Source organism: Macrosteles quadrilineatus, unplaced genomic scaffold (genome assembly GCF_028750875.1).
Source record: "Macrosteles quadrilineatus isolate MER2022 unplaced genomic scaffold, UCM_ALF_1.0 Scaffold_3__2_contigs__length_128488019, whole genome shotgun sequence".
Lineage (NCBI taxonomy): Eukaryota > Metazoa > Arthropoda > Insecta > Hemiptera > Cicadellidae > Macrosteles > Macrosteles quadrilineatus.
Genome location: NW_026542596.1, coordinates 63057521 through 63082701, shown reverse-complemented (window position 1 = coordinate 63082701; position 25181 = coordinate 63057521). Strand labels below are relative to the sequence as shown.

General features: G+C 34.6%; 1 protein-coding gene across 3 annotated transcripts in view; it reads left to right on the top strand.

Moving 5' to 3' along the window:
• LOC128990821 (protein THEM6-like) overlaps positions 1–23418 on the top strand; it is a 43509-nt gene extending 20091 nt beyond the window's left edge. The window contains exons 2-5 of one of the 3 annotated variants that reach the window (XM_054413425.1): positions 2949–3156; positions 10614–10791; positions 20252–20466; positions 21361–23418. In XM_054413425.1, coding sequence (XP_054269400.1) covers positions 3103–3156; positions 10614–10791; positions 20252–20466; positions 21361–21621 — 708 coding nt within the window. In that variant the 5' untranslated portion in view covers positions 2949–3102 and the 3' untranslated portion in view covers positions 21622–23418. Of the gene's footprint in view, positions 1–2935; positions 3157–10613; positions 10792–20251; positions 20467–21360 lie in introns of all 3 variants that reach the window. The other 2 variants (XM_054413424.1, XM_054413427.1) reach the window with 2 other exon arrangements.
• The last annotated feature ends 1763 nt before the right edge of the window (positions 23419–25181 follow it).

The following is a 25181-nucleotide window of genomic DNA, read 5'->3' as shown; positions in this document are numbered from 1 at the left end:
ATAACATGTTTGTACTTTTCTTTTACACGGCCTTCTCTTGTAGTTATAAATATTCAACATTTGTTATCAGGGAGTAGATCGTCTTCCATCCTACGGAAATAATTAATGATGAAGGATCACGGGAAGTTTGTAAACACTTTCGTTAGATAAACTTTATCTACTCGGTAAACAGTGTTTCATCGAAAGAGTGAAAACATAATGTCATGAAAGTGTTGTTGATTGCATTGTTGTTTGGTTTAGACTATAAGCTTAAGTTTAAAATGGTAATTTAATAGCTTATGAACATGTTAACAGAAACTATCCGATAGCTAGGGGCCACAAAATTTATACTTTCCATTGAAATGGTGACCATACAAGTAGGTATTTTAAGCCAAGTATGAATGGAGATGAGTGGCGCGATCTTGTAGTCTAGTGACTAAGGCCGACATATTCCGTAGAAACAGCTGTTAATTAGCCCATACAGCTAATGGCAACTAAGGGACCTACAGTTTATAGTGGAATCCGAACCACATTTTTTTGCCTTGGTATATACGAATTGGTCTAACTATCAGGACAGCACTGCGAGTAGTCGTAGTACTCATTCGTGCGGACGTTAATCAACACCAGGGAGTATCGCATCCACAGTGATTCTGTGATTCCAACGACTCCACAGTGAGCATATAAATATCCACAATTGATTCTGACACCAATGACTGACATGACATTTTGTCGATAAGTCAGTTGACCGGGAATTATTTAATATAGTAATTTTATTCGCGATGGATATGAGAATTAATTATAGTTTTGATTTAATACTGCACTTCTGTTATCATTACAAATGACATTATGTTGAATTGGATATCAAACTTTTTATCTTGTTTATTTAATATTCTCATTAACGTGGTTAACTTACAACAAGGCCTTCATTAAAATTTATAAACATGTAACTATCCAATTTATCTGACAAGTATTTAAATTTTTTCCTCCATTTAGCGAGCAATTGTAAATAAGTACAGCGATTGCATGTTAATTAACTACTTATATTTTACATAATAATTCTCTATATTATACATATTAGCCTTCAAGAAAAGCTTGCAATAATTGTTGTCACTGAGCAAACGTTGTGCCATAAGTTTAATCTCTCTGATAAAATTTTACCCATAAAATTAAATTTTTAATCAATGTAACATAAAATAAATTTTCTTAACAGTTTGTAAATTAAACGATGTTGAGCCACCCGGAATTTCGCTATGCTGTCCCCATCGTTCACAATGCTCGTCTTCATCAATATTTTTTTTATTAAAAATATTACTATTCTAGGAAATGCTTCGAGTTTTCTTGGTGTGTTATATAAAAAAAAAAAAACACTAACAGAGTACCCTTCCTTCGTACGGGGTTGGCGTATAAGTATAAAATGCTTATTACAGTTATACTCGTGATTTGCGTTTGCAATGGGAGAGGACAATTGTTAACTACGACAAACGTTAACGTTTAAGAAAATTTGGTTTACCTTAATATACGGTATACCATAGTGTAGCACATCTACCATGGCCATAATGTTCTACCACTGCGCCTAAACAATAGAAAAAAGTAAAGTTCTCACAGCTTTTTGTTGCTGCATGGTTTAAATTAGCTGTTGTAATAAATGCAAAAAGAATTGATAGTGATGTACCCTGTTGGTAAACCTTATAACCTGTTAATGCTATTAAATATCATAGAACCAACTTGTGTGGTTGAAACAACATTGGCAAAATTATTTTATTTCTTTTAAAAATATGAATACTCATAAGGTTAACATGGGAAACTCTAAAGCGACTGGGGCGGAGCCCGAAAGGACTTTGAGATAAGAATACGTCTATATTTTAATCGGGAATGTGAGCTATCATCATACCAAATTTCAATCCAATCCGCCCAGTAGTTAATGCTTGATTGAACTTCAAACAAAAAACATAAATATATACATACATACAAACACACAAATTTTCACATTTATAATATTAGTATGATATGATTAATCTATTTTTTCGTTTTCTAAAATTTCCTTAATCGTAGTCGAAAATTAGAAGAGGTTAAACAGTATCTTTTAACTGCATGCAAATTAAAATCAGTACTTAATTACATGACTTACAAATTCAAAACTTAACGCTTGGAAACTTTACAAAACGTCACAAAGCTTCTAAAGCATATACAAAACTGTTTTAGGACCACTCTTTTCCATTACTAGGCATTAATAGAGCAAGGTTTTACTCAGCTTGCCTGTTGTAATCAGGGCAGGAACACCGGATGTGATGTTAGAAGGTCGTTTACAGGACGATGTTTACTTTACCTCAGGCTCAGGTCTTTACAACATTGCTTTGACAGCTTCATGTCGCCATCACTGTCTAGACTTCATGGAGAAACTTTTGTAAAAACTCTATGTAGATTAAATCATGCCATTAAAAAAAGAGTAAACGATAAAATTTATCTGTGTTTTTATTTGTTTGATTTTCCAAATTAAATTTTGGCAATTCTTATAGGCCTACTTAGGCTATATATGCACGTTTAAATAAATAAATATACAATAATTTGTTAGAAGGTAAAATCTAATTTTTAAATATTAAAAGTAACTTAAATTGTCGTATTTGTCGTTATTTAAGATCGAAATAATTGAAAAAGTCCGTATTACATGCGAGGATGCAATAAAACAAAGAGATCATTGTAATAAGTTTAATAACAAGTAGTAAATACTCTTTTTGCACATTTTTACAGTGCAACGTCAACAAATCCAAAAATAAATATTATTATTTAAGATTAAATAAGACTTTGGTTAGATTACAAGATGATTTCTAATCAGAAAACACGACTAAAAAGTGACAAAGATTTAGTGTACTAGCAGACTTAATGATTATATTTGAGCGATTTTAGCCTTCTTAAACTTTCTAACTGTTAACTTTTAACGTAATCTTAATGTTTATAGGACGTTGTTGCAGCACTTCAAAGAAGACAGGAGGAAAATAATTGTGATCGGATGAATAATAACGGAGTTTTTCAATTGCCTAACGCTTCTGTGATTTTAAACTGACATCACTGACGTGGAAAGAGTAGAACCATCGAAATTCTATACTTGAACTTCCAATTCAAACTATGGAGGAATTCAAGTATACGGAGGGAAACATGGATGACGCCGATGTGTATCAAGTGAGAATTTCAAACATTTTGGAATGTTTTGGGATTACGGTTGTGGTGATGGGGTTTACGATGGATTTGCATGAAAAAAAAAATGTACTGTTCAAAAAAGGTGGAGACATATTTTACGTAGTGATTCCTTGGGTCAAAACGAAGAGAAAAATCAAATTAAAACTTTTTCCAAAATCGCTTTGCTAACCATATATCTGCTATTTTGTATTTTTACATAAACATTTTTAGCTTTAAATTTCTTTCAACCAATCTTTATGAAATTTTGTATGTATCTATGTTAAGGTAGAAAAGACCCATGTTAAAAAAAAAAAAAAACAACTTGACTCAACTAAATGTAAAATGAGGCAAACTCGATTAACTTCTGCCATTCTGCCTTATTCTACCCCATTTTACAACTAAAATTCGTAATATTCCAGCTATTTCTTATTCGATTTTTTGAACGTGGTATAGTTTGATAGGGAATTAAAAATGCTAAATAAAAGTCCTTGAGACATTTTTCATAATTTCAGCCACTTTTTAGTAATTTAAGTATAAAAGATTAAAATGGCCATTATAAAATTTTTAAGTTGAATCAAGATGATTTTTTTATAACATGGGTTCTACCTTAACATACATGTACAACGTTTCATAAAGATCGGTTTAACAAATTCAACGATAAAAATATTAATGTAAAAAATGAAAAATGGCGGATGTCTGGTTAACGAAGCGATTTTGAAAAAAAGTTATTCTTTATTTTCTCCCAAGGAAGATTCTTATTTTGAACCAAGGAATCATTACGTAAATTATGTCCCCAATTTTTGGAACACCCTGTATAATATTTAATATTGTGATGATAAATGGAGATTGGTACAATACTTAGGTGTTGGGTATGTCTCGTATGAGTTATAAGGAACAAAATTAATACTTGTAAACAATATAATTGAAAATAGAAACCTTTCGTGTAGCCAAAAAGTGGCTTATTCTATCTTACGTTTACAATACACCTTTGCCACACCCTGTTTACTTCTAAAATAGCTTTAGTACTCTCCATCGTAAACTTTTCATTATACTGATGAAAAAAGTAGTCCTCATCCATCATCCATCAAAATAAAAATATATCCCAGCTTCATAAAGCTTGCAAATGATGATATATCAATATACAGTACCAGTAGTTTCAATAATTATAATTATTCCAATAGTAAACTTATAAATCATACTTCTAGGTAATAATAAAAAGTCATACTTAGAGATGTCTCTTTATTGTACATTCACATATAAAAAATAAAATGGGAAAATGTAATGATTATAATTGATGATTATTGTTCAACCCCTTCTAAATATTTTTGTAGCCATGACATTTTTCTTCTATATAAAATGATTGTAAATAAAAACAATTTTCTATGATGTTATACTGTACTAGAGGTCGTCGAGTAATCGAGAACTCGACCAAAAATATGTAATGTACAGACTTCTCTATTTTTATCCAAATCATGTGATTAGATTTTCTTCGCTTTGATTTTCTGTTTATATTTCGTTGTTATTTCGTCACCTACATGGCAGCCCATAAGGTCCACGTTATTTTTCTTTAAATTTTAAATTCATTTTTGTGCTTTTTTTTAGTCTATTTTAATTTATAAAGGTAGCCTATTCTGCACATCTACAGGCAAATATCTTTCTAACAGTATGCGTAGATTTTACCTGTGATGCACACGAGATGAGAAAAAAGGTCTTAAAGAAACATGCTTGCCTATTAATATATAGATATGTCGCTTTAGAGATTAAAATGTTTCAGAAGCCCAAGGCATTGTTGAAAGCCTGACAAATTATTCCCGATGCTTTTGTAAGCTTAATACAATGTGCAGAGTGAGTAAACACTGAAGCTTTTGAACTAAACTAAGAACATATTAAACAATCATATCTAGAATTGACAAAACATAATCATTTGAAAACCCCTATTTATTACTTTGCCCCAAATAGATGATTCCAATTTCCCCAATGGGAAATAATCAATTCATAATTATTACTGCTTTAATGAATTAATTAATTGTATAGTTCTCCAAGTGAAGATCTGAAAATCGTGTCTTTTCAACCCTCGCTCATTTCCCTCAAAAGCTCGTGTCGAAAAGAGCCTTTTTATGCCCTAGTGATGGAATATATTACTAAACAATAGTGTTATGTAAAGTATTTAAGTATTGACCTAGTCTTATCACATTTTTACACTTGCCAGGCAAAGTGCTAAAGGGTTTGGGAGGGTGAAGTGAAGATCGATGTAAGGAACATGTCGGCCTTAGTCACTAAAGACTACAAGATCGCGCCACTCATCCTACACTCCATTCATACTTCGCTTAAAATACGCACATAGTGGCATCCCCATCTTAAATAATTGATAAGTTAATTATAACACTTGAAAAAGAAGTAGTGTATTGGCAAATTATAATCTTAAATTTGACTAACACAAGTTATTATGTTTATTCCATTATTGATTTGTCAATACAATATACCTATTATTTTCCATTCGTCCTGACGAGATACATTTCGAAAAAAATCTCTACCTCTAGAGTCAAGAAGATTGTACATAATTATACCGGTTTCTAAGGGTAGTTTAAAATCGATCGATTCTAGGATTATGTAACTTAAACACAATGACCGTTCAAAATAACAAATCGTTAAACCCTATCTAGCATCGGATAACTGTAACATTACGGCAATGACTTTGACTGAGTGAGTTTCCTCACCCAAAAACCTTTCGGAATTATCAATGGATTTTCCGATATCTTAACAATAATCACGACAGTTTAGTTTATATACTTTACGATTATATTTACAGAAAACCTGCGAAGATAGGACTAATGGGTTAGATATTGATGTTTAACGCCAATAGAAGTAATAATAATGTTATTTTTTCTTTAAAGAAATGTAATGGATTGTGTCCTCCTGAGAAGCTATAAATTAACACTTTTAACTCATTAAAGGATTTGTTTGTTTTACTTTTAAGAAATTCCCAATAGGGAAGAAGCTATTTTAACTTTAATGCTCACGTTTTTAAATTTCACAACACAATTTATCATATTTGTCTATATCATCTTACTCCTTAACCTACTCATGGCTTATAGAATATGTGACTTCTTTGTACAAAATACCACGGGTGTAGACTTTTCACACTTACGTCTTATCAATCTTTGAATTTTTATTTTAGATCGATTTAGACCGTCAAAGTACAGTATTGGTCAGCATTAATTCATTTAGGGGCTTCAATCAACATGTTATTTATCTTAGCCTAATTCTTTCGATATTTACCAAATATTTCTGAACAAAATTCTTATCTAATCACCATCACAAGTCTGAACTACTTTTTGGGATAAGTGGTGGTAAACACGCACATCGTATACATGGTAAAAACTAGTCAAGGTCTAGAGACTACGCCATATCCGTGTAGTTGGGTGTAGGGTCTAATCGAACCAACAAGGGCCACAAAGTACTAAAATGGAGGAACGAGTCTTGTAAACGGAGAGTCTTCGGGTAACACCTTATTTCGCTCTAGTTCTTTTAAAAAAACATTGATTAATCATATAACAAGAATGGTATTTTCATATACATTAAACATATTTTGTCCTACAATCACCACAGAAAGTTGCTAATTGCCGCATTTACTTACTTTTGCCACACTCTTTTTTACTTTTGCCGCACTCTTTTTTTGTCGCACTACGGTATTCCAACCAAACAACACAAATCAGCGAGCTTTTATTAGGCACGAAATACGTGTACGCTTGAAAATAATAAGCTGGCAACACTTGAAGACATTACGACTACGATCAGCTGGTGCAGCGTTTCCCATTTCGTTCAATGTTTGGATTTAACCTAACCTAAAACGCGTTGTACAGTGTTTGAAAGACTAATTATTTGATTCATAGTAACTGTAGGATTTTCATGTGTAACACGAGTGAAAACTGCCTTTGCTGCACTCGAGAAACTTTGTGTGCATCAAAGTGCCACTTCGCCCACTAGTTACACAAATAACTATTGCCTACATGTATGTTGTTTATGTATATAATGGCTATTCATTGATCCTTGAACGAAGGTGAATTCATCCCAATGCATTTGATGAGAAAATATGATTAAATTCAACAAGCACACTATTGGTTGATCCAAATTCTATCTAGTTCTAGTTCTATCTAGTCTCACTGTTAGTTGACTTTCGTCATCACTTTCCACTCTCTTATGCAAAACGCCAATAAGTACATCAATTTCGCCTCGCGATTTTTTTGTCATATCATTTCACTTTTCAGTCTTGTAGCATAGGCTACTGTGAGCTCTTCTACATAAACCTTGGTGTGCGTGCAGCCTCAAATCAGCCCAAAATCGTAACCACAACTGAGCACACGCAACTGCCATCAAAATGTTTCCCTTACAGTAGGTATTTATTACTTTAGAAATTAAAATAAACATCTAAGATTTATTTGGTCTTATTATACATTACATATAGGTTAATCGTCCCTAAAAGCTGAAAACAATGTTAAGGAATGTACTATTCTAACACTTGAGTGCTAATAACTTCTTTGGTTATTTGAATATTTTAAAATCATTACAGGAAAATAGAGGTATTTTTTTATAAAGTACTGTTTGTCTTGGTATTAGAGTGATATCTACAGTGTGAAGTTTACTATAGAAAAATACAATCCTGATATAACATTGAACGAATAAAATATTGTAGCTCCGAAATAATAAATATGCCAAAATCAATCAATACTGTATACTGTAAACTTAACTGTGCGGTGATCAAATATGGGAACCTAGCATCAATGGATATCCAAACGCGTGTAGCTACAATAACTAGGTCTACAAACCCGATTGCATATCCTTATAATCCTTAATTACCCCGTCGAGTAATTTTTATGTAATGACTATTAACATTGAAATAATTACTGAAATGCTGATCTTTTAATTGAACTCTTTCACACGCCTTAACTTACAACTCAGGTGGTCATTTACATTGAAATAACTAAGCGACTCATGATAATACTTACCATAGTAGGCCTTAGTTATACTAACAGATGGCAAGACATTATCTGGTTAATGATTTGTTTTGCATTACAGCCAACGTTAATGATCTTATAATTATTAGCGAATTTCCTATATAGGGAATAAGCTATTACCGTAGGTCTCATGGTAAGACCTAGACCCGGGACCGATTTACTTTTTCGTTTCGAGGTCCCCAGAGGTCAAAAATTGGGGTTTCCCATTTTTTGCACTAAAAACACAAAGTTTCACAATTTCTTTCCAAACAATTTTGTAGAGCTTAAAAAAATAAATAGTTTTGCATATCGAAACGTTGTTGTATGCCTAATGGTTACGGAGATAATAAAAAAAAATTAAATTAAAAATCCCCATTGTATTCTAAGCTATCAACATTTCAATTATAAAAAAAAACACCTCAATACCTTCCCTCTAGCAGCAAACCTAGGTACTCATTAAAATTAATGTTATTTAAACAGGAAATAAATCTGACAATTTTAAGGGAATATCTTAGTATAAATCCAGCCCGGTAAATGGAAATTCGCTTAGTCTGCAGGTTTGCTGCGGCGGGGGTATTTTTTTCTTTATGGTTTCTACTGTCATAGTTTTCCCTTCCACAACTGAAAATGTTTTGTCGATGAAATTGCATTAACCATGTGTTCATCCACAATATTTACGTAAACGTGTATAACCTCAAATTCGTAAAAAGTGAAATTAAAAAAAATCTCTACAGATAACTATACATCAAATGAAACCAGGATACTATAAACGATGATATTAAATAGAGACTAGAACAAACAAGATTATCCTAGTGGAAAGTCAAAGGCGTACAAATTATTTCCACTGACGTATGACAGATGCTGTGTTGGTATTTCCTTTGAATGATATATACGACCGACTTGTGTTAGTGGTGCAGTTGGTGAAACAGTCTACGCTTTGGTTAGTTTTGATTTATATTCCTTGCCTACTCTATGCTTACTCCGCATATTTAGTAGGAAGAAGTGGAAGAAATAGTGTTGTGTATTTTCTTTAGGTTAATTTTACTTTCCATTGGAGTTCGGTCTGTATATGCACGGTCTTGATGCACGATTCAACTAAAAGGATGCTTTAGACGTAATACTATTTTATAAGGCTGCATACTTCCAATTGAAATAGATTTTTTAAATATTCCATCTTTATTCTTCACCGTATGCACTATTCGAAAATAACTCATCAATGCTTTTAGGTGAAGTACAAAAAAGTATAGTACTACTCATGATAACTGTGTAGTTGATTTCGTATTTTATTATCAACTAGGAATTTTTCAACATACTCGTAAATGGATTCATTGTTTGGTAGTAAATACAATCCTTTGATGATAGTTATTCTATGTTAACATGTCTAACTTTTTATATTATTTAATGTTTAAGTTTTAGCCATTACTTAATTCAATTGTTTTAAAACCATTTTCAAAATGTGATAACTGCACACGGTTAAATACATTGAGAAATAGACTCATTTAAAATTATCCTTACAAACTTTGTAGGTTCGATTATAGCTTAAAAAAAAAATACCATTGGATTTATACATAGCCTTATTATGTTCAGATTTCTAGTTATTAAGTATTTTTTTATAGAAGGGGAATTAAATCTTACCTCATGTTCCTTTACGAGCATATTAATGGGGTTTTTTAAACGCGTGGGTGTATGTGGTTCTTTTGTGGAATATCCTCACCATTCTAAACTCTATGAAATGTATTTGTGAATCGGTTTTAGAGGATAATAATAGAATAGTAGTGGGAATTGTTTGGTTTGAAATAAAACTAACTACAAATAATTGTTATTTATTGTAATTACAATAACTAACTTAGTTATTTAGGCAGCCTTTTCCGCAGTAAATTCCATTGTTAGGCTGGGCTAAGTTATCCAAATGTTAAATTTCCCTAACTAGCTTAGATATACAAATATACCATTAACAAGTATCTAAGCTCATCGATTTTATATTTTAGCAAAAGATTCAGATCTTTGTAACTACGTCATCGACATTGTCTTCGATCATAACAATTCAGTACAGAGCAGATGTATGTTTGTTGTATCTAACCATAAAGAATTAAATATTGACAGCAGTGCTGGGGTTAGCATAAGTTCTGGTGTCCACCGCTAGGAGCGCCGTGTAGTGTAGAGCGTGTGCATTAACTACACGGCGCTCCCAGCGGTGGACACCAGAACTCATGCTAATCTTAGCACTGCTGTCGATCTATATTTAATTCTATTTGTCTATAAGAATTAAATATATACTGACCACAGTGTTGGGCTTAGAATAGGTTCTGGCATCCACGGCTAGGAGTGCCATGTATTGTGTAGAGCGTGCGCTACCTATATGGCACTCCCAGCGGTGGACGCCAGAACTCCTGCTAACCTCAGCACTACTGTCGGTATATATTTCTATTTATCTATGATCTAACAAACCTCTTCTATGTTCCGCAGGTGGAGTATGTAGACAGGACCATGGTGCTGTGTTACATTCTCGCTGGAGTGTTGGCAGTGATTCTCATCCTCTACTGGAGTTTCGAGGTCCACTACTTCATCAGGATGGGACTGACTGTGTTTAATGCGAGGGTGTTCAAGAGAAAAGTTCATATCTTGGACTCCACCTCTGTCACTGGTGAGTTTGTAGAGGTTGTTCATTCTAGGCTTACCTGTAAACCACGTTAAATGCAACTTTTCCTTAGCAACTTTTGCGGGTAGACTTCCAAATCTGTTGGCACAAACAACCGAATGAAATTATCGATTATCGTTTCATTCGCTATATCGTTTAGTTAGTTAGATTAGGTTAACCTTACCTAATTAACTAAACGATATATCGAATAATCGATATATTGATTGATATTTTCATTCGGTTGTTTGTGCCAACAGATACGGAAGTCTACCCACTTTTGCTAAATTGGTGGTTTTAGCGTAAAATCTTTAAGACCTCATAGTTAACTAGAGTTTGTCATTTCATTCCTTATTATTAGATTCATGCAATTGGAAAATGGTAACGTAGATAATGGGTATGGATATTACCTAAAAGCTTATATGTTGCAGTATTATTAGACGTTTCTAATTTTCATTTCCCAATCCTACAAAAACCCAACAATGAAAAAAATATGTTAAATTACTCTGTGTAATTTATTCAAACCTGTTTGTTATAAGAACCCCAAACCAATTAAACAAGGAAACTTGACGATTTTGTCGCCAGGATTATGTCAATCAGCATTTTAAGTAGGTTAGGTTGGTAGCCGTGTCGTGTCAACAGGCATTGTGAAGATATCAGCTGTTTGCATTACTTTGATGACTCAGCCGCGAGTGTTATACGACTTGCAACATAAATAAACATTGCTTCTTCCTTTGTCTTTTGTCGATACAATTAACTATGTTATTGACCTAGAGAGGATAGTTATTTGTGTAACTAGTGTTGCAGTCGTGTTACACATTATATTTTTCATACTATAAATTGTATAAATAATTAGTCTTTCAAACACTATACAACACGTTTTTAGGTTAGGTTAAATCAAAGCGTTGAACTACCAGCTGATCGTTAGTAGCATATTTAAGTGTTGCCAACTTATTTTCTAGCGTACACGTATTACGTGCCTAGGGCCGGCGCGCACTATCCCGACCACGACCACGACCACGACTCCGACTGGTCGGATACGACCAGTTTTATAATAGGAATAAATGAAACAGCGCGCACTGGTCGACTGGTCGGACCCTGGTCGGGCTCTGGTCGCACGACCAAAATTTTCCAGTTTGGTCGGGCCCGACCCGCTGGTCGTTGCAGCCAAAAATAACACACAATGTAATGGGACGACGCGCACTACCCCCGACTTGCCTCCGACCCGACCAGTACACCACTCAACCCCCAGTATTCCTAGACCAATCAAACGGTGAGCACTAGTTTTTTGCGCCGGTCTGTGAAGTGATTCATTTGGTAAAATGTCACAGGATTTTGACACTTTCGAAACCTGTCTTCGTATTGACGTAGCTCTTCATAAAATGTTGCAAAATGCCCTTTCACACCTGACAGTTAACATTGGATGTACCCAGTATAGTTTCGTCTTCCGCTTAACGTACTTATAATACAAATGCACCATAACAACTACTTCTTCAACAATCATCTTGACACTGAAGTTTGTAAAACATTCGTTGCCTTGGTCGGGTCGTGCTCTGGTCGCATGGTGAATGACAACTACTGGTCGGGCGTTTGGTCGTGGTCGTGGTCGTGGTCGGGATAGTGAGCGCCCGGCCTAATAAAAGCACACTGTTTGCGTCGTTTGGTTGCAATACTGGAGTGCGGCAAAAACGAGTGCGGCAAAAGTAAATAAATGCAACAATTAGCAACTTTGCGTGCTATAATCAGTTCAAGGAAGTACACTTTGTCAAGTATCTGTAGGAAAAAATATACATATAAATTAACTTTCGACTCTGTTCAGCAGTTCGCTTCTAAACGAACATTAATATTTGAATGGCTGTGTTTAAGTTTTTGAGAAGTTACTTTGCCCTTGGAAACCGCTAAACTTAGTATTTTTTGACATAGCTATCTATGCGTGCTCACACGTCATGGTAAAATTGGACCAAATTACGAACAACTGTTCCTGGAAAAGCGGATATAAAATTACTCAAAGAAGACTATTTTTTTTCAAAATATCTGATCATAATTTTTCAATTTTATCTTGAACTGCTATTCACATCCAATGTTTTATATTGGCTATAATGTTACATATGTCGTAATTAACCCTCCCCCACCTTTATCGTGTAGTGCATTTAGTGTTCCATGCTGATAACGAAAGTATACGAGTATAATATCATAGATAAAACATACTCCTTTTGTTGGTTAGTCTATGATAATGTGTTGAATTTTTTTAATGAAGTTAAAATTGTTAATGTAAAAAGTTAGTAAAAGAATCAAAGAATCAACTTATAGTCCAATAACAATTTGAATAATTCTCAACAGATTTATTTCCCGAGTGATCTTGCAAGTCTGAAGGAAGATTTGTCCGTTATCACATATTAGTTTTGGATAATCTTTAACGTCAAATCCTTTAACGTCTTATACTGACCTCGTTCACAAACAAAAACATTATAAATCAAAACAGGCACTTAATACGTTTAAGATTATTCAGTGACGTATTCGATTTCATTGCATCAGTTTGTATAACTGGGGTTGTATAGCTAAACAAAATGAAAGATTTCACAAGCGAGCAAACTGTATGGTATTGCACTTTGTTATGACTTGACTCTGATTAGGCAGCACATCAGTCATTCGTCATTGCTAATAGTAAAGTTAAAGTGTCCATCATAAATAATTATCTTAGAAAAATTTAGTGGAATTGTGCTTTCAGTCAATTTAGAAGATTAATGTTTTTACTAACACTCCAGTCGCAGCACTGTAATTTACAATTAATTGCTTTATTGAATATCCAAGATATCTTCCGAAGAAAATAAACTCTTAGAGCATTCCATCCTCATGTTAAAGTTGTCGCCTGTTTTTTTAACCAAAATTGTCGTAGTTAATGTGAGCCACCGACAGATTGTGCTGATCTAAATTACTTATTTCTGTCGAATAGGCTACACAATCTTTTTTACCAATTCAAACTAATGAAATTAATTATTGTCAGCTATAGCAACTGTTATGACCCATCAACTTGGTCAGCAAACAAAAATTAGGTAGAAAATAGAGTTTTAGTCACTAGAGCATTCTGTGACTGGCTCACACAACTACGTTCATTTTTAACAAAAAATTGGCTAAAGCTGGTCCATATAGATGAGATGTCTACTTAGAGCCAAACCTGACATGAATATGGTTTAACAAATGAGATTTTTGCTGAATTTAATATCCTACCACGAAAGACTCTTGCCAAATGTCATGGAGAAAATTCGTGACAGCACCAACCCACTTCTCAATAGCAGTAACGACGCACATTGTAAACATAAACAATAAAATATTTTACCATTACAACTCCTACCACGTATACATTTTGATAGTTTAGTGCCAAAACGAGATCTGTTAGTCAAAACATCAGGGACACACAAGGCTTTGTGAGGTTTGTATTGAACGTTTGCCAAACTCAAACTCCCAAAATCTAGCAAACGACTTGGTTTCCAAGCGGTCCAGGAAGGGATCGAACCGGTGACCTTGGAGTAGCAACGCTGTGAAGCCACACAACTGGGACAGGTTGTGTGATTGTATCGGATTCGACCTCATCGAAGGCTATCGCTATCACACAATTGCTGTGGATTTCAAAATCACAAACCTCTTGACTCTTAATTTGGACTATTTTTATAGCTCTCCGAGTTCTTTGTTTTGGATTTTTTTTAGCTCTATGAGTTCTTTATTTTGGACTATTTATAGCTCTCTGAGTTCCTTACGGTAGACTATTATTTGACGGCTTTTAAAGTAACATTCTTGTAACTCTAGTCCATATAATTTTGTTATGCACCATAATGTCGGCGATTTACTTTAGATTTCAGCCATCTTAAATAAATTTGAAAGTGTTTTGTTAGAATTTTTACTGTTTAATTGTTCTCTTTAAAGTTTGTATTTTCTAGCAGTTTACAAATTATGTTAAGCTTCGTTTTTGAGTGGCAAATTCATTTTTGGCATCCGTTACTCAAGTATTTCGCAATATACATCCAACAGAAGATAAAAATAGTATTACCTTATTGCTAATTCCTAGACGCTTCTCCAACTAAAGCAGAAGGATATTTTGAAGCGTGTAGAAATAGCTTACAATATAAATTTGTTAAAAATGGTTGCATAAAAATTATATTGTTTTGAAGCTTCGTATCAACTATAACCAGCCTTAGGTTGAACAAAGAAGAGTCGCCATATTAGGTTTTTCGACACAAACGTTATAAAAACGTCTTTTTTCACTATGGCGTTTCAAGAACTAACTGCTGTTCGCATAGAGGCCACCTTCCATAAGCACGTCCTGGAGGTCCAGGGGACCGCCGGGAAGGTGGGAGGTGGATGACCGAGGATCGCCGATTCCCCACACGTGGAGCCAGGAGCAGGAATGACCTTGGGAGAGTACATCCTCAAGGACTTCCAGGACAACGGGAAGCGGGAGATGGGAGAAAGTTGTGTAACTGACGTGACGACGAAACTGTTCTGTCGAAGAGACTGCAATTTTTTATAACAAGTAGCAGAACAAGTAGTAGAATAAATGTATTTCTGTCTTGCCATAGTTTTAAGGAGATATGCAGCTTGGAAAAACCTCTTGTCAATAGAAAAAAACAAATAATCAAACAAAAAACCCTAAATACATTTAATTAAACACAGTTCCATATTAATGATCAATAATTGCATAAATTACTCCACTTCGCTATTTAAATGAGTTTCACGTGATTCAAACAATTATAGTTAAACTTTTTATTACAAGTGTCCCTATAATATTCACAGAGGTCATTTCGTGTGTAAAAAATCAAAAGTCAACTTGGAAGAACATGTTTTTCTGAAACCCTAGAACACGAACACCTCTTAACTAATCACGTGTTTATAGTTACATTTTTTTTTTTTTGCTTCGTCAAATGTTTTTATTAATTGGTTCACATTATCTAATAGCGTTTTGTCACCTTGAGAATGTTTTTCTCATCGAATCGGATGTCGGGATGCAGTTAGTTATCCACAAGCATTAATATTTGTAAAAAGAGTAAAACATTACTTGTATTTAATCACGATTATATCAGTTTGTAAGATTAACTTTGGATTGAATATATTCAACTTGTAGACCATCGTCGGTATAAAAGAATTATCTTCTTTGTGAAACAAATGAAGACAATTTCATCACATAGTTTCTGTATAGCTTATGTAACGTGCGTTTTGAACGCTTTTATCTTTCGTTTCTGTATAATAATTTATTTATTTTAACAAAACAAACAACTTTTGGCCTTTACTGTACTATTTCTTGCCCTCTGAAATATTACCAACGAGAAACGAGCAATCTGTAAAGGTTTCCCTAGATCCAGAACGTCTCTCTCCTACTCTCCACATTTCTAATAGATGAAAAGTCACATACTTAAACAGTTACAAAATGACTCTTTAGTAGCCTACTAAATGCATCTTAAATCTTGTGAAATTATTTTATAAACGTGATAAGAAGGTTATTTATTTTTCCTACAGTCATCTAACAGAGCTTAGAAAGTTGCTAATTGCTGTATTTACTTACTTTACCGCACACTTTTTTTTTCGCCACACTCCAGTATTCCAACCAAACAACACAAAACTGCGTGCTTTTATTATGCACGTAATCTGTGTAGGCTTGAAAATAGGTTTGCAACACTTAAAGATACTACGACTACGATCAGCTGTTGCAGTGTTTCCTATTTCGTTCAACGTTTGGATTTAGCCCAACCTAAAACGTGTTGTTTAGTGTTTGAAAGACTAATAATTATTTCTATGATTTATAGTAACTGTCGGAAAATATTATGTGTAACACGAGTGCAAACTGTCTTTGCTTAACTCGAGACACTATCCACACTCGCCTACGGCTCGTGCGTAAACATTTTAGCTGTGCAGCAAAGTGCCACTTCGCACACTAGTTACACAATAACTATATAAAACATTTTACGATAATATTCTCTTCTCTATGATACTACAATCATGTCATCGAAGTGAAGCTGATTGTTGCGTTCCAATGCGTATGTCGACACGCTGGAAACAGCAACCTGCCCAGCTCAAGGAGAACATCTGGATGTCCCGGTTGTAGCGATAGAATGAAAGCTGACTTACCCATAATGAAACAATTAGTGACAAAAAATCCGAGTATTGAGCAAAAAGCGACAATTTTCATAAACGTGACAATCGGATCACTCAGTAATAATTTATCCCCAAAAAATTATATAAATTAAATAGTTTATCAACATTATATCCCCCAACTCAGTTGAGAGTAACCATGATATAACTGCCGTAACTAAAAGTCACTCCCAGCGGTGTGCGCCAGAACCTTTGGTAACTGCAGCACAGCTGACGGTCTATATTTAATTCTTTTTGTCTATTGTGCCGATCACTTGAACACCAGCCTGATTGGCGCCAATTTGCACAGCCGTGGTAACAGGTGATAATCAGCTGATCGAGCAAGGCCAAGGTCAGCCATGATAGTGCTTATCCACGTGAGTGGCTCAAATATTTGTATACTACAAGTGTGTTTGTCCAGGGTTTATAGTCAGTGGTTTGGCTAAATTGCAATCGTTTCTCGGTAACGTGGTCGTCGGTAGCGTAGAATGTGTGTACTTGGTATTCTGCTTGTTAACACTGTTATGTACATTGTACAATCATAGACAAAAAAAATAAAATATAGAATGTCAGCCTTGCTGCGGTTACCATGGTTACCAAAGTTTCTGGTGCAAACCGCTCCCAGTGGTGTGTGCCAGAACCTATGGTAACCGCAGCACAGCTACGTCTGTATTTGATTCGTTTTGTCTACAATACGTGTTGTATGCAGTGGATGTGATCGTCTTAAACTCCGAGGGTCGTTGTTCCAATTCCAAACTAAATACAATTTGTCATTGGGCTAAAATTAGGTAATGATGCTATTTAAAAAGTCAATGTTAGTTGGTAACACGAAAAGGACAAAATTATCCTTACAAAAATACTACGAAATCCAACGGTGTGCAATCACGAAAAAACAAACACTAAAGTAATTAACCTTCGCACACACATAAAACATCTGAAGGTTCAAAACCTAACAAAAGCAAAAAGAAAAACATGACCTTTTGACGTTAGTGTAAAAACGGTATTCTTAACCTTCTTTAAAAATATGCTACTTAAAAAATGGGTCTTTCCAATGAGAGGGCTGCCACTAATCCCGTTTATACAAATGAAGGTGATGTACAACTTACAACCTAACCTAACTTGCATTCTAACAGTGGTGGTCTTCTTCTTGGATATACCCATTGACTATAGTGTTATATAGTCAATGATATACCCCTTCTAGATTCTTCACGAAACTGACACACCGAGATTGTATGTTTCACTCTAGCCCTATTCTTGTACGTTGTACACATGCTATGTACGTGTACATGTACAGGACGGGCGTGTGTACTTGACCTCATGTACGGCCTCGACCGCTAACATTTGTTGCATGTTAATCATAGTTGCCTAATAGAATAGAATACTGCTGTAACAGAGTCTTTAGTTTAAAGACTACTAGTGTACCTGTTGCTCGAATTCGAGCAATTGCATTACAGGCGACTCAAAGATTATGGAAATACTCACAATCTACACAACAGTTAGATATAATCAAACTATTTTGTAAATATCTTATCTTTTTTCAAAAAGCTGATCTTGTTTTTTTAGTGTTTTCTACAAACTTTCCATCTCATAGTCGCATTAGGTTGTCCATTATAACGATTATAAATGAAAAAAAAACATTATTTCTATTTCTTCTACTTGGTTGTGTTCTATGACTTTTTCTATGTTTCCATTGTTTGCAAATCGGTTATTTCAATGATTGCTCAAGAAATGTAGAACAGTGTTAATTCAGTTTTATTTATAGCCTATATCAAATTGTCCAGGATTTCTCACTTTTTTCCATTCTATACACCAACCCAAGCTTCGTCTACAGATGCAATATGCCAACGAATATCACCTACGTACAATCTCCAAGAAGTGGTAAAAAAGGCAGAAACTAACCCATACAATAGATGTAAGTTAACTCCAAAAGAAAAGAGTTACTCTGTGATGATAGGATTTTCCACTAATTTGGTAATAGAACATTATATTGCAAAACATGACACGATGCAGAAGAAAATCCATTTTAAAATCAGAAAAACCCATTGCAAATACCTTCATTTTGACAAATTCAATAAATCAACATTTAAATATTAACAGCTGTTTCATTAAAAAGTAGTGTAGAATTATGCATATGGTCGTAATGTAAACAAATCTGGAGGCAACTTTAAAGGCTTCTGGGGCAGAGCCCCAAGGGAATTGGCCTCGTTCCTCTTTTGATGGCTCATCTACAGACCAAGACCTTTCTTTAGAGACCCCTACCAAGTTTCTACGCCTAGCCGTTCTCTCAAATTAGCTGTGACAAAACCCCCGTTTTCCTCCATAAGAATAACATGGGATGAGAATTCAAAGGCCACTGGGGCAGAGCCCCAAGGGAATTCACCATGTTTCTCTTTTGATGGCTCATCTACAGACCAAGACCTTTCTTTAGACACCTCTACCGAGTTTCTACGCCCAGCCGTTCTCTCAAAATAGCTGTGACAAAGAAAAACAGTTTCAAATTAATATATAGATAACAAAACATATTATTTGATTTAAGGATAGGCACATGTTTATGGATACAGTAGCCTATGTTCTAAAAACATAGGAATTTACCCAAATTAGGAAATAATGATTTCTTAAAAATCAATAAAGGAATATTTTGATGATGAGCTTGAGGGTAAAACTATATTGACTATATTGTCTACTAAAAACACAAAAATAGTAACAACACTGATTAATTAGTAACAAAGTAATATTCCTCTTCTAACACCAGTCCAAACTTTTATCATAGTCATTATTATAATTTAAAATAGTCCACGTATCATCTTATTACAATTTTAAAATAAAAATATAGTAATCCAAGTTGAATTTAGTGGCATTTCGTACATTTTTAACAATTTACAATTTTATCTTTTGAATTTCGCAACACAGATTCACAGAAAGCTATTATTACAAAGCTAAGTAACTTAGAAAATTTCACATTAGCGAAAACATTTGCTATAAAAATTGTAGCAGTAAACAGTTCGCCAACTAGTTACAGTCGCAATATGGACTTGGCTCCTGCTCAAACGCTGATACATACTGCAGTACATTAACGTAAGCTCATGCTATCTATATCTGTGTTCGAACTGCAGGCGTTGGCAAACTGAATGTAAATACAGTATTCATTATGGACAATAATCAAAACAGTTTACGATAAACTAATTACTGACCTCCATGCATAACATTTTAGCACCCATTGCACTGTGCCAAAAAAGAGTGTTATATTTTTGGCAAATATTACAGCAAACAATCAATTTACCAAATTCTGCACCCAAAATTTGAACTATTTGTAATGCTGCAAACTGTTACATGAATGAAAATATTCCAGGTGTGTGCCTGAGTACGGATGTGGATACACTGCTGTACCATATGAACAATGCAAGGTATTTACGAGAGTTGGACTTTGCCAGAGTGGACTTCTACGAGAGGACAGACTTGTACCGTACCATTCGTGCCAAAGGTGGGGCCGTTGTCCAAGGGGCATGTACCATCCGGTACCGACGGTTTGTGCGTCCCTTCTCCGTTTACACGATTACCTCCAAGGTAGGGTCTCAACTTCTCTTAAATGTGTGTGTGTGAAGATTATGAATCTGTGAATCGTGAGTGTGTGAAATTCACGGAAGTAACTTGGATACTAGTTGTGTATGCAATATGCAATCTTATAGTTGATTTGTATTTAAATAAAAACCATTCATTACCATCCATGACTTCATAGCACATAAACAATCTAATGATTCAACCAAGTTTGTTAATTGATTTTGCATTGTTTGTAATTTGGTAAATGTATGAATCCCATTGTTTGGAAAAGACTCAGATTTACTTACACTCTTATAAAGAAAAGAGATCTCATCATTATTGCCATAAAGAGTATTTTGCCAGCACATAAAATTGTTAGGAGTTATTCATTCCAAAGTTAAGTGTGCTCATGTATTTATTTCAATCATCTGACAGTGAAATATAACTACCTCGCACACTCTACATTTTTAGCCAGAAATATTTTTCTATTTTTACCCAAGGATCACTCTTATCTAAATAAAAGCGCAAACTCCCCAAGAACTGTCAGGTGATCCTAGTTTTTGTTGGGTGACTAAGGGTATCCGCCTAACCAAAGGGTGGTGAGTCGGTGGCAGAGTCAGTAGTGTCATGGACTACGGGCCCAAGGCAGCGATGTCGTGGGTTCGGATCCTTGGTCACTGCCGAAAACAGTTTATCAGTACATTTCACCTTCGTACTGTACCGGCTCACCCCTTGCTTTGCTGGATACGTTCTACACACAGATCTGTAGTCTATGTGGACGGGCATGCAAGGTTAAAAGAGACCGCCAACCTCTTAAAAACAAATTGCAACCCTTTGACAGTATTCTCCTTACAATCTTCCTTTCAGTGATTGAAGTCTTATTGTCACATTTCTTGCATTAATATGTTTCTCAACTTGCAGATCGTCTATTGGGACCAGAACTCCATCTACATGGAGCACAGGTTCATCACGCCCAAGGACGAGTTTGTGAGAGCGATCGCGCTGTGTCGCCAAAGGCTGATCAATGTCTCTGCGGAGGATGTCATGACAGAGTTGTTATCCAACGGAGCCAAAGCGGCAGATCCCGAGAGAGGGCTGGAGAAGCCCGAGTGTCCTTTGGAGGTGCTCCGATGGAACGAGTCTAACGAGATCTCCTCTGCAAATCTCCGCAACGGATGCTGACCTCGGTTGGACCTTCCTGACAAGGAAGAAGTGACCATCGACATGTGAAAGTGTTGTGATAAACTCTCTCAGAGAGAATCGGACAAAGTGATTTTAAGGTCTTAAAACTCTGCAATGCACTATGATACAGTGTACTTAAATGTTTGTGTTATTCTGTCCTTTGAAGTGTTTAATGATTTTATATGTAAGGATTTTAGACTTAGAATATAAAATATTTTAAAGCTTTGAATGTAATGTGAGATGCTTTGGTAAAATTGTTTAAAATCGTTCGAAGCCGTTATTTTTTCAGTTTTGTTAAAGCTTTGAAAAACAAAGGTATAATTTGGAATACAATTTGACAAAAGATTATCAATTTCCATGTTTCCTTATGCACTATGTAGTCCTGATTCAAATTTGGTTATCAACAGTAAATAAACATTTTATTTATGAAACCTTTATCAACGTCAACCTATTTGTTGGGCAAACAATCTTACAGCGACACCATTTTGTAATTTTAAACTCAGTTTTTAGAGTAGTTTTACATTACTCTTGGTTATAATGTGACACTTTCACCTTATAGCTAAAGAGCTAAGGAACGGAAGTACTTTTTTCTCTATTGGGTACCCATGAATCTGTATCTAATGTTGACAAACTTGTAGTTTCAACCTGGACATTTAAATAATGTTATTGTTAAATGTAGACCTAATGTTACTTAATGCTGTGGTTATTTATATAAGTTAGAGAATTGTAAAAAAAACACAAATCTGTACATACTTTAGTGTTTATCATAGAACCATGTAAGGAGATCAACATGGTGACTATAGTAGTTAGAGAATATTTCCTTTCATTGGACTGTTACACTAGTCATTCTAAAATAACGTGTTGTAAGTTGTAAAATGCCTTGATGGAACTTCACGTTCCAAGACCATATTCTTCTAGCTATATCTGTTACATTGAAATTTGACTCATGCTCTTCCATAGAATCAAATTTGTTGTTTTAATTAAGTTTTTAAAGACTGAAGTGATAGAAAACTGTAACATATATGGTTCCAAACACAACAAAAACTCTTGAATCAAATTATAGGCTTACTGCAGCCTATTCACACACATTTTTATTAATTTGCCGTATCAGCACTTTAACCCTTTTCAGTCTGTTTATTTTTGTCTGAGGAAAACCAACTACTTAGGGAATGTTTTTCTTCTATTCAGATGATACAATCAATAAAAAGATAGTTATATCTTTTATGATTTAAAAAATAAACTACCGTAATAATTATGTTTCCAATATTGAACTCATGTTCATTGCAATTTGAGTTTGGTACTTGGAAACAATACTGTATACTCCAAATATTTTTATCCTCTATTGTATTGGAAAGTTTGATTAATCAAATCATGGTTCTATTATTACTAATTTCTTTGTGTCAGTGGACACTCCAGTAAGTATAGACTACATCAAATCAAATCATTTTCTATTGGATCAAGATGCCATTTAGCTTGTGATCAAACTTATTAAGTGACAAAAATAGTTATAAGTTAGCATAATTCGTCTGATGTTTTATTGACGAGTAAGAGATGTTGGATATTTTTCATGACACTCAAATTAGTTTAGGTGATTTGAAATCATAATGTGTTAGGATGTATGTATATACTTCTAAATTGTATGGGTAGTATAAATATATATCAACATTTTGCTTTGAGCTTTATTAAATTGTCTGCTGTTACGAAATGTACTTTCTACTGTTTCTATATTTTTTTTCTTTAAAGACATGTACTACATGTTGATTACATGTTATTTATAATAAAAGTTTACAGTTTCAATGGGGCTTTTATTTCAGAAAGATTATCCCTTGTTCAACTGGGTTTAACAGTTATGAAACCATCATTTCGTACCACTTTCTCAACTATGTACCCAGGAGTGTTCTAAGTAGATTGGTTAATCAATCCTATATTGGTGCAAAGATGGTCATGTACCTGGGAGTGTTCTAAGTAGATTGGTTAATCAATCCTAGATTGGTTCAAAGATGGTCATGTACCCAGGAGTGTTCTAAGTAGATTGGTTAATCAATCCTAGATTGGTTCAAAGATGGTCATGTACCCAGGAGTGTTCTAAGTAGATTGGTTAATCAATCCTAGATTGGTTCAAAGATGGTCATCTACCTGGGATTGTTCTAAGTAGATTGGTTAATCAATCCTATATTGGTTCAAAGATGGTCATCTACCTGGGAGTGTTCTAAGTAGATTGGTTAATCAATCCTAGATTGGTTCAAAGATGGTCATGTACCCAGGAGTGTTCTAAGTAGATTGGTTAATCAATCCTATATTGGTGCAAAGATGGTCATGTACCCAGGAGTGTTCTAAGTAGATTGGTTAATCAATCCTATATTGGTGCAAAGATGGTCATGTACCCAGGAGTGTTCTAAGTAGATTGGTTAATCAATCCTATATTGGTGCAAAGATGGTCATGTACCTGGGAGTGTTCTAAGTAGATTGGTTAATCAATCCTATATTGGTTCAAAGATGGTCATGTACCCAGGAGTGTTCTAAGTAGATTGGTTAATCAATCCTATATTGGTTCAAAGATGGTCATGTACCTGGGAGTGTTCTAAGTAAATTGGTTAATCAATCCTATATTGGTGCAAAGATGGTCATGTACTCGGAAGTTTTCTAAGTAGATTGGTTCAGTGGCGTAACTAGAACATGGCTTTGGAGGGGGGATGGATGAGGTCAAAGTCTGCACTCGTGTAGGGAGTCTGGGAAAATTAGGAAAAATTAGAACTCCAAAACTTGCGTTTTCAGGCATTCCAGAGGTGTAATCAGGTTAAAAAAAACACAAAAAATCAACCCAATTGAGGCTGTCTCTGGCCGGCGGGATTTAGGAAATAGTATTTCTTGATTAAGAAGTACCACTATCAGTAAACACACATGATTGTTTTTACCGGCCGTCTGCGCGATTTGCAACTTAATACAGTTTCTCCAGGTTTTAGACATTTGGCTGACATACCCTGCCGAAATCCCATTTTTACCCCATAAACCCCTGTTCCCATATTCCGATCATGCAGGTTTGCGAACTCGATAGAATAAATGTAGGTTTACACGTTTATACCAAGTTTCATTAAATTAAAGTTGGATCATTTTTTGCTCAAGTTATTGTGCTAACGGACACATATAAATGTATACATATATATATATATATATATATATATATATATATATATATAAATTTCATGGTGATTTTGTTCTCTTGGGACCTCAAAACGAAAAGTTAAATCGGTCCCGGGTCCAGGTCTTAGCATGAAACCTAAGGTAATAGCTATTCCCTATATGGGAAATTTGCTAAAAATTGATATTTTGGTTTAGTTTCTGTTTTAATAATCTGTCTTCCAGTGGTGTAGTGGAGGGGGGACGCATGGGAATGGCGTTCCCACTCTGCTTATTCAAAGAACCTATATATTGATAGGAGACCCGTTTTACTTTTACCACTACATCGGTGAGCCTTCCTGTGCTTTTAAATTTACAACGACACCACTGCTGTCTTCCCAATTTGTATCTGTTATGGTCTAGTGTTGGAGCAGGTAATAATT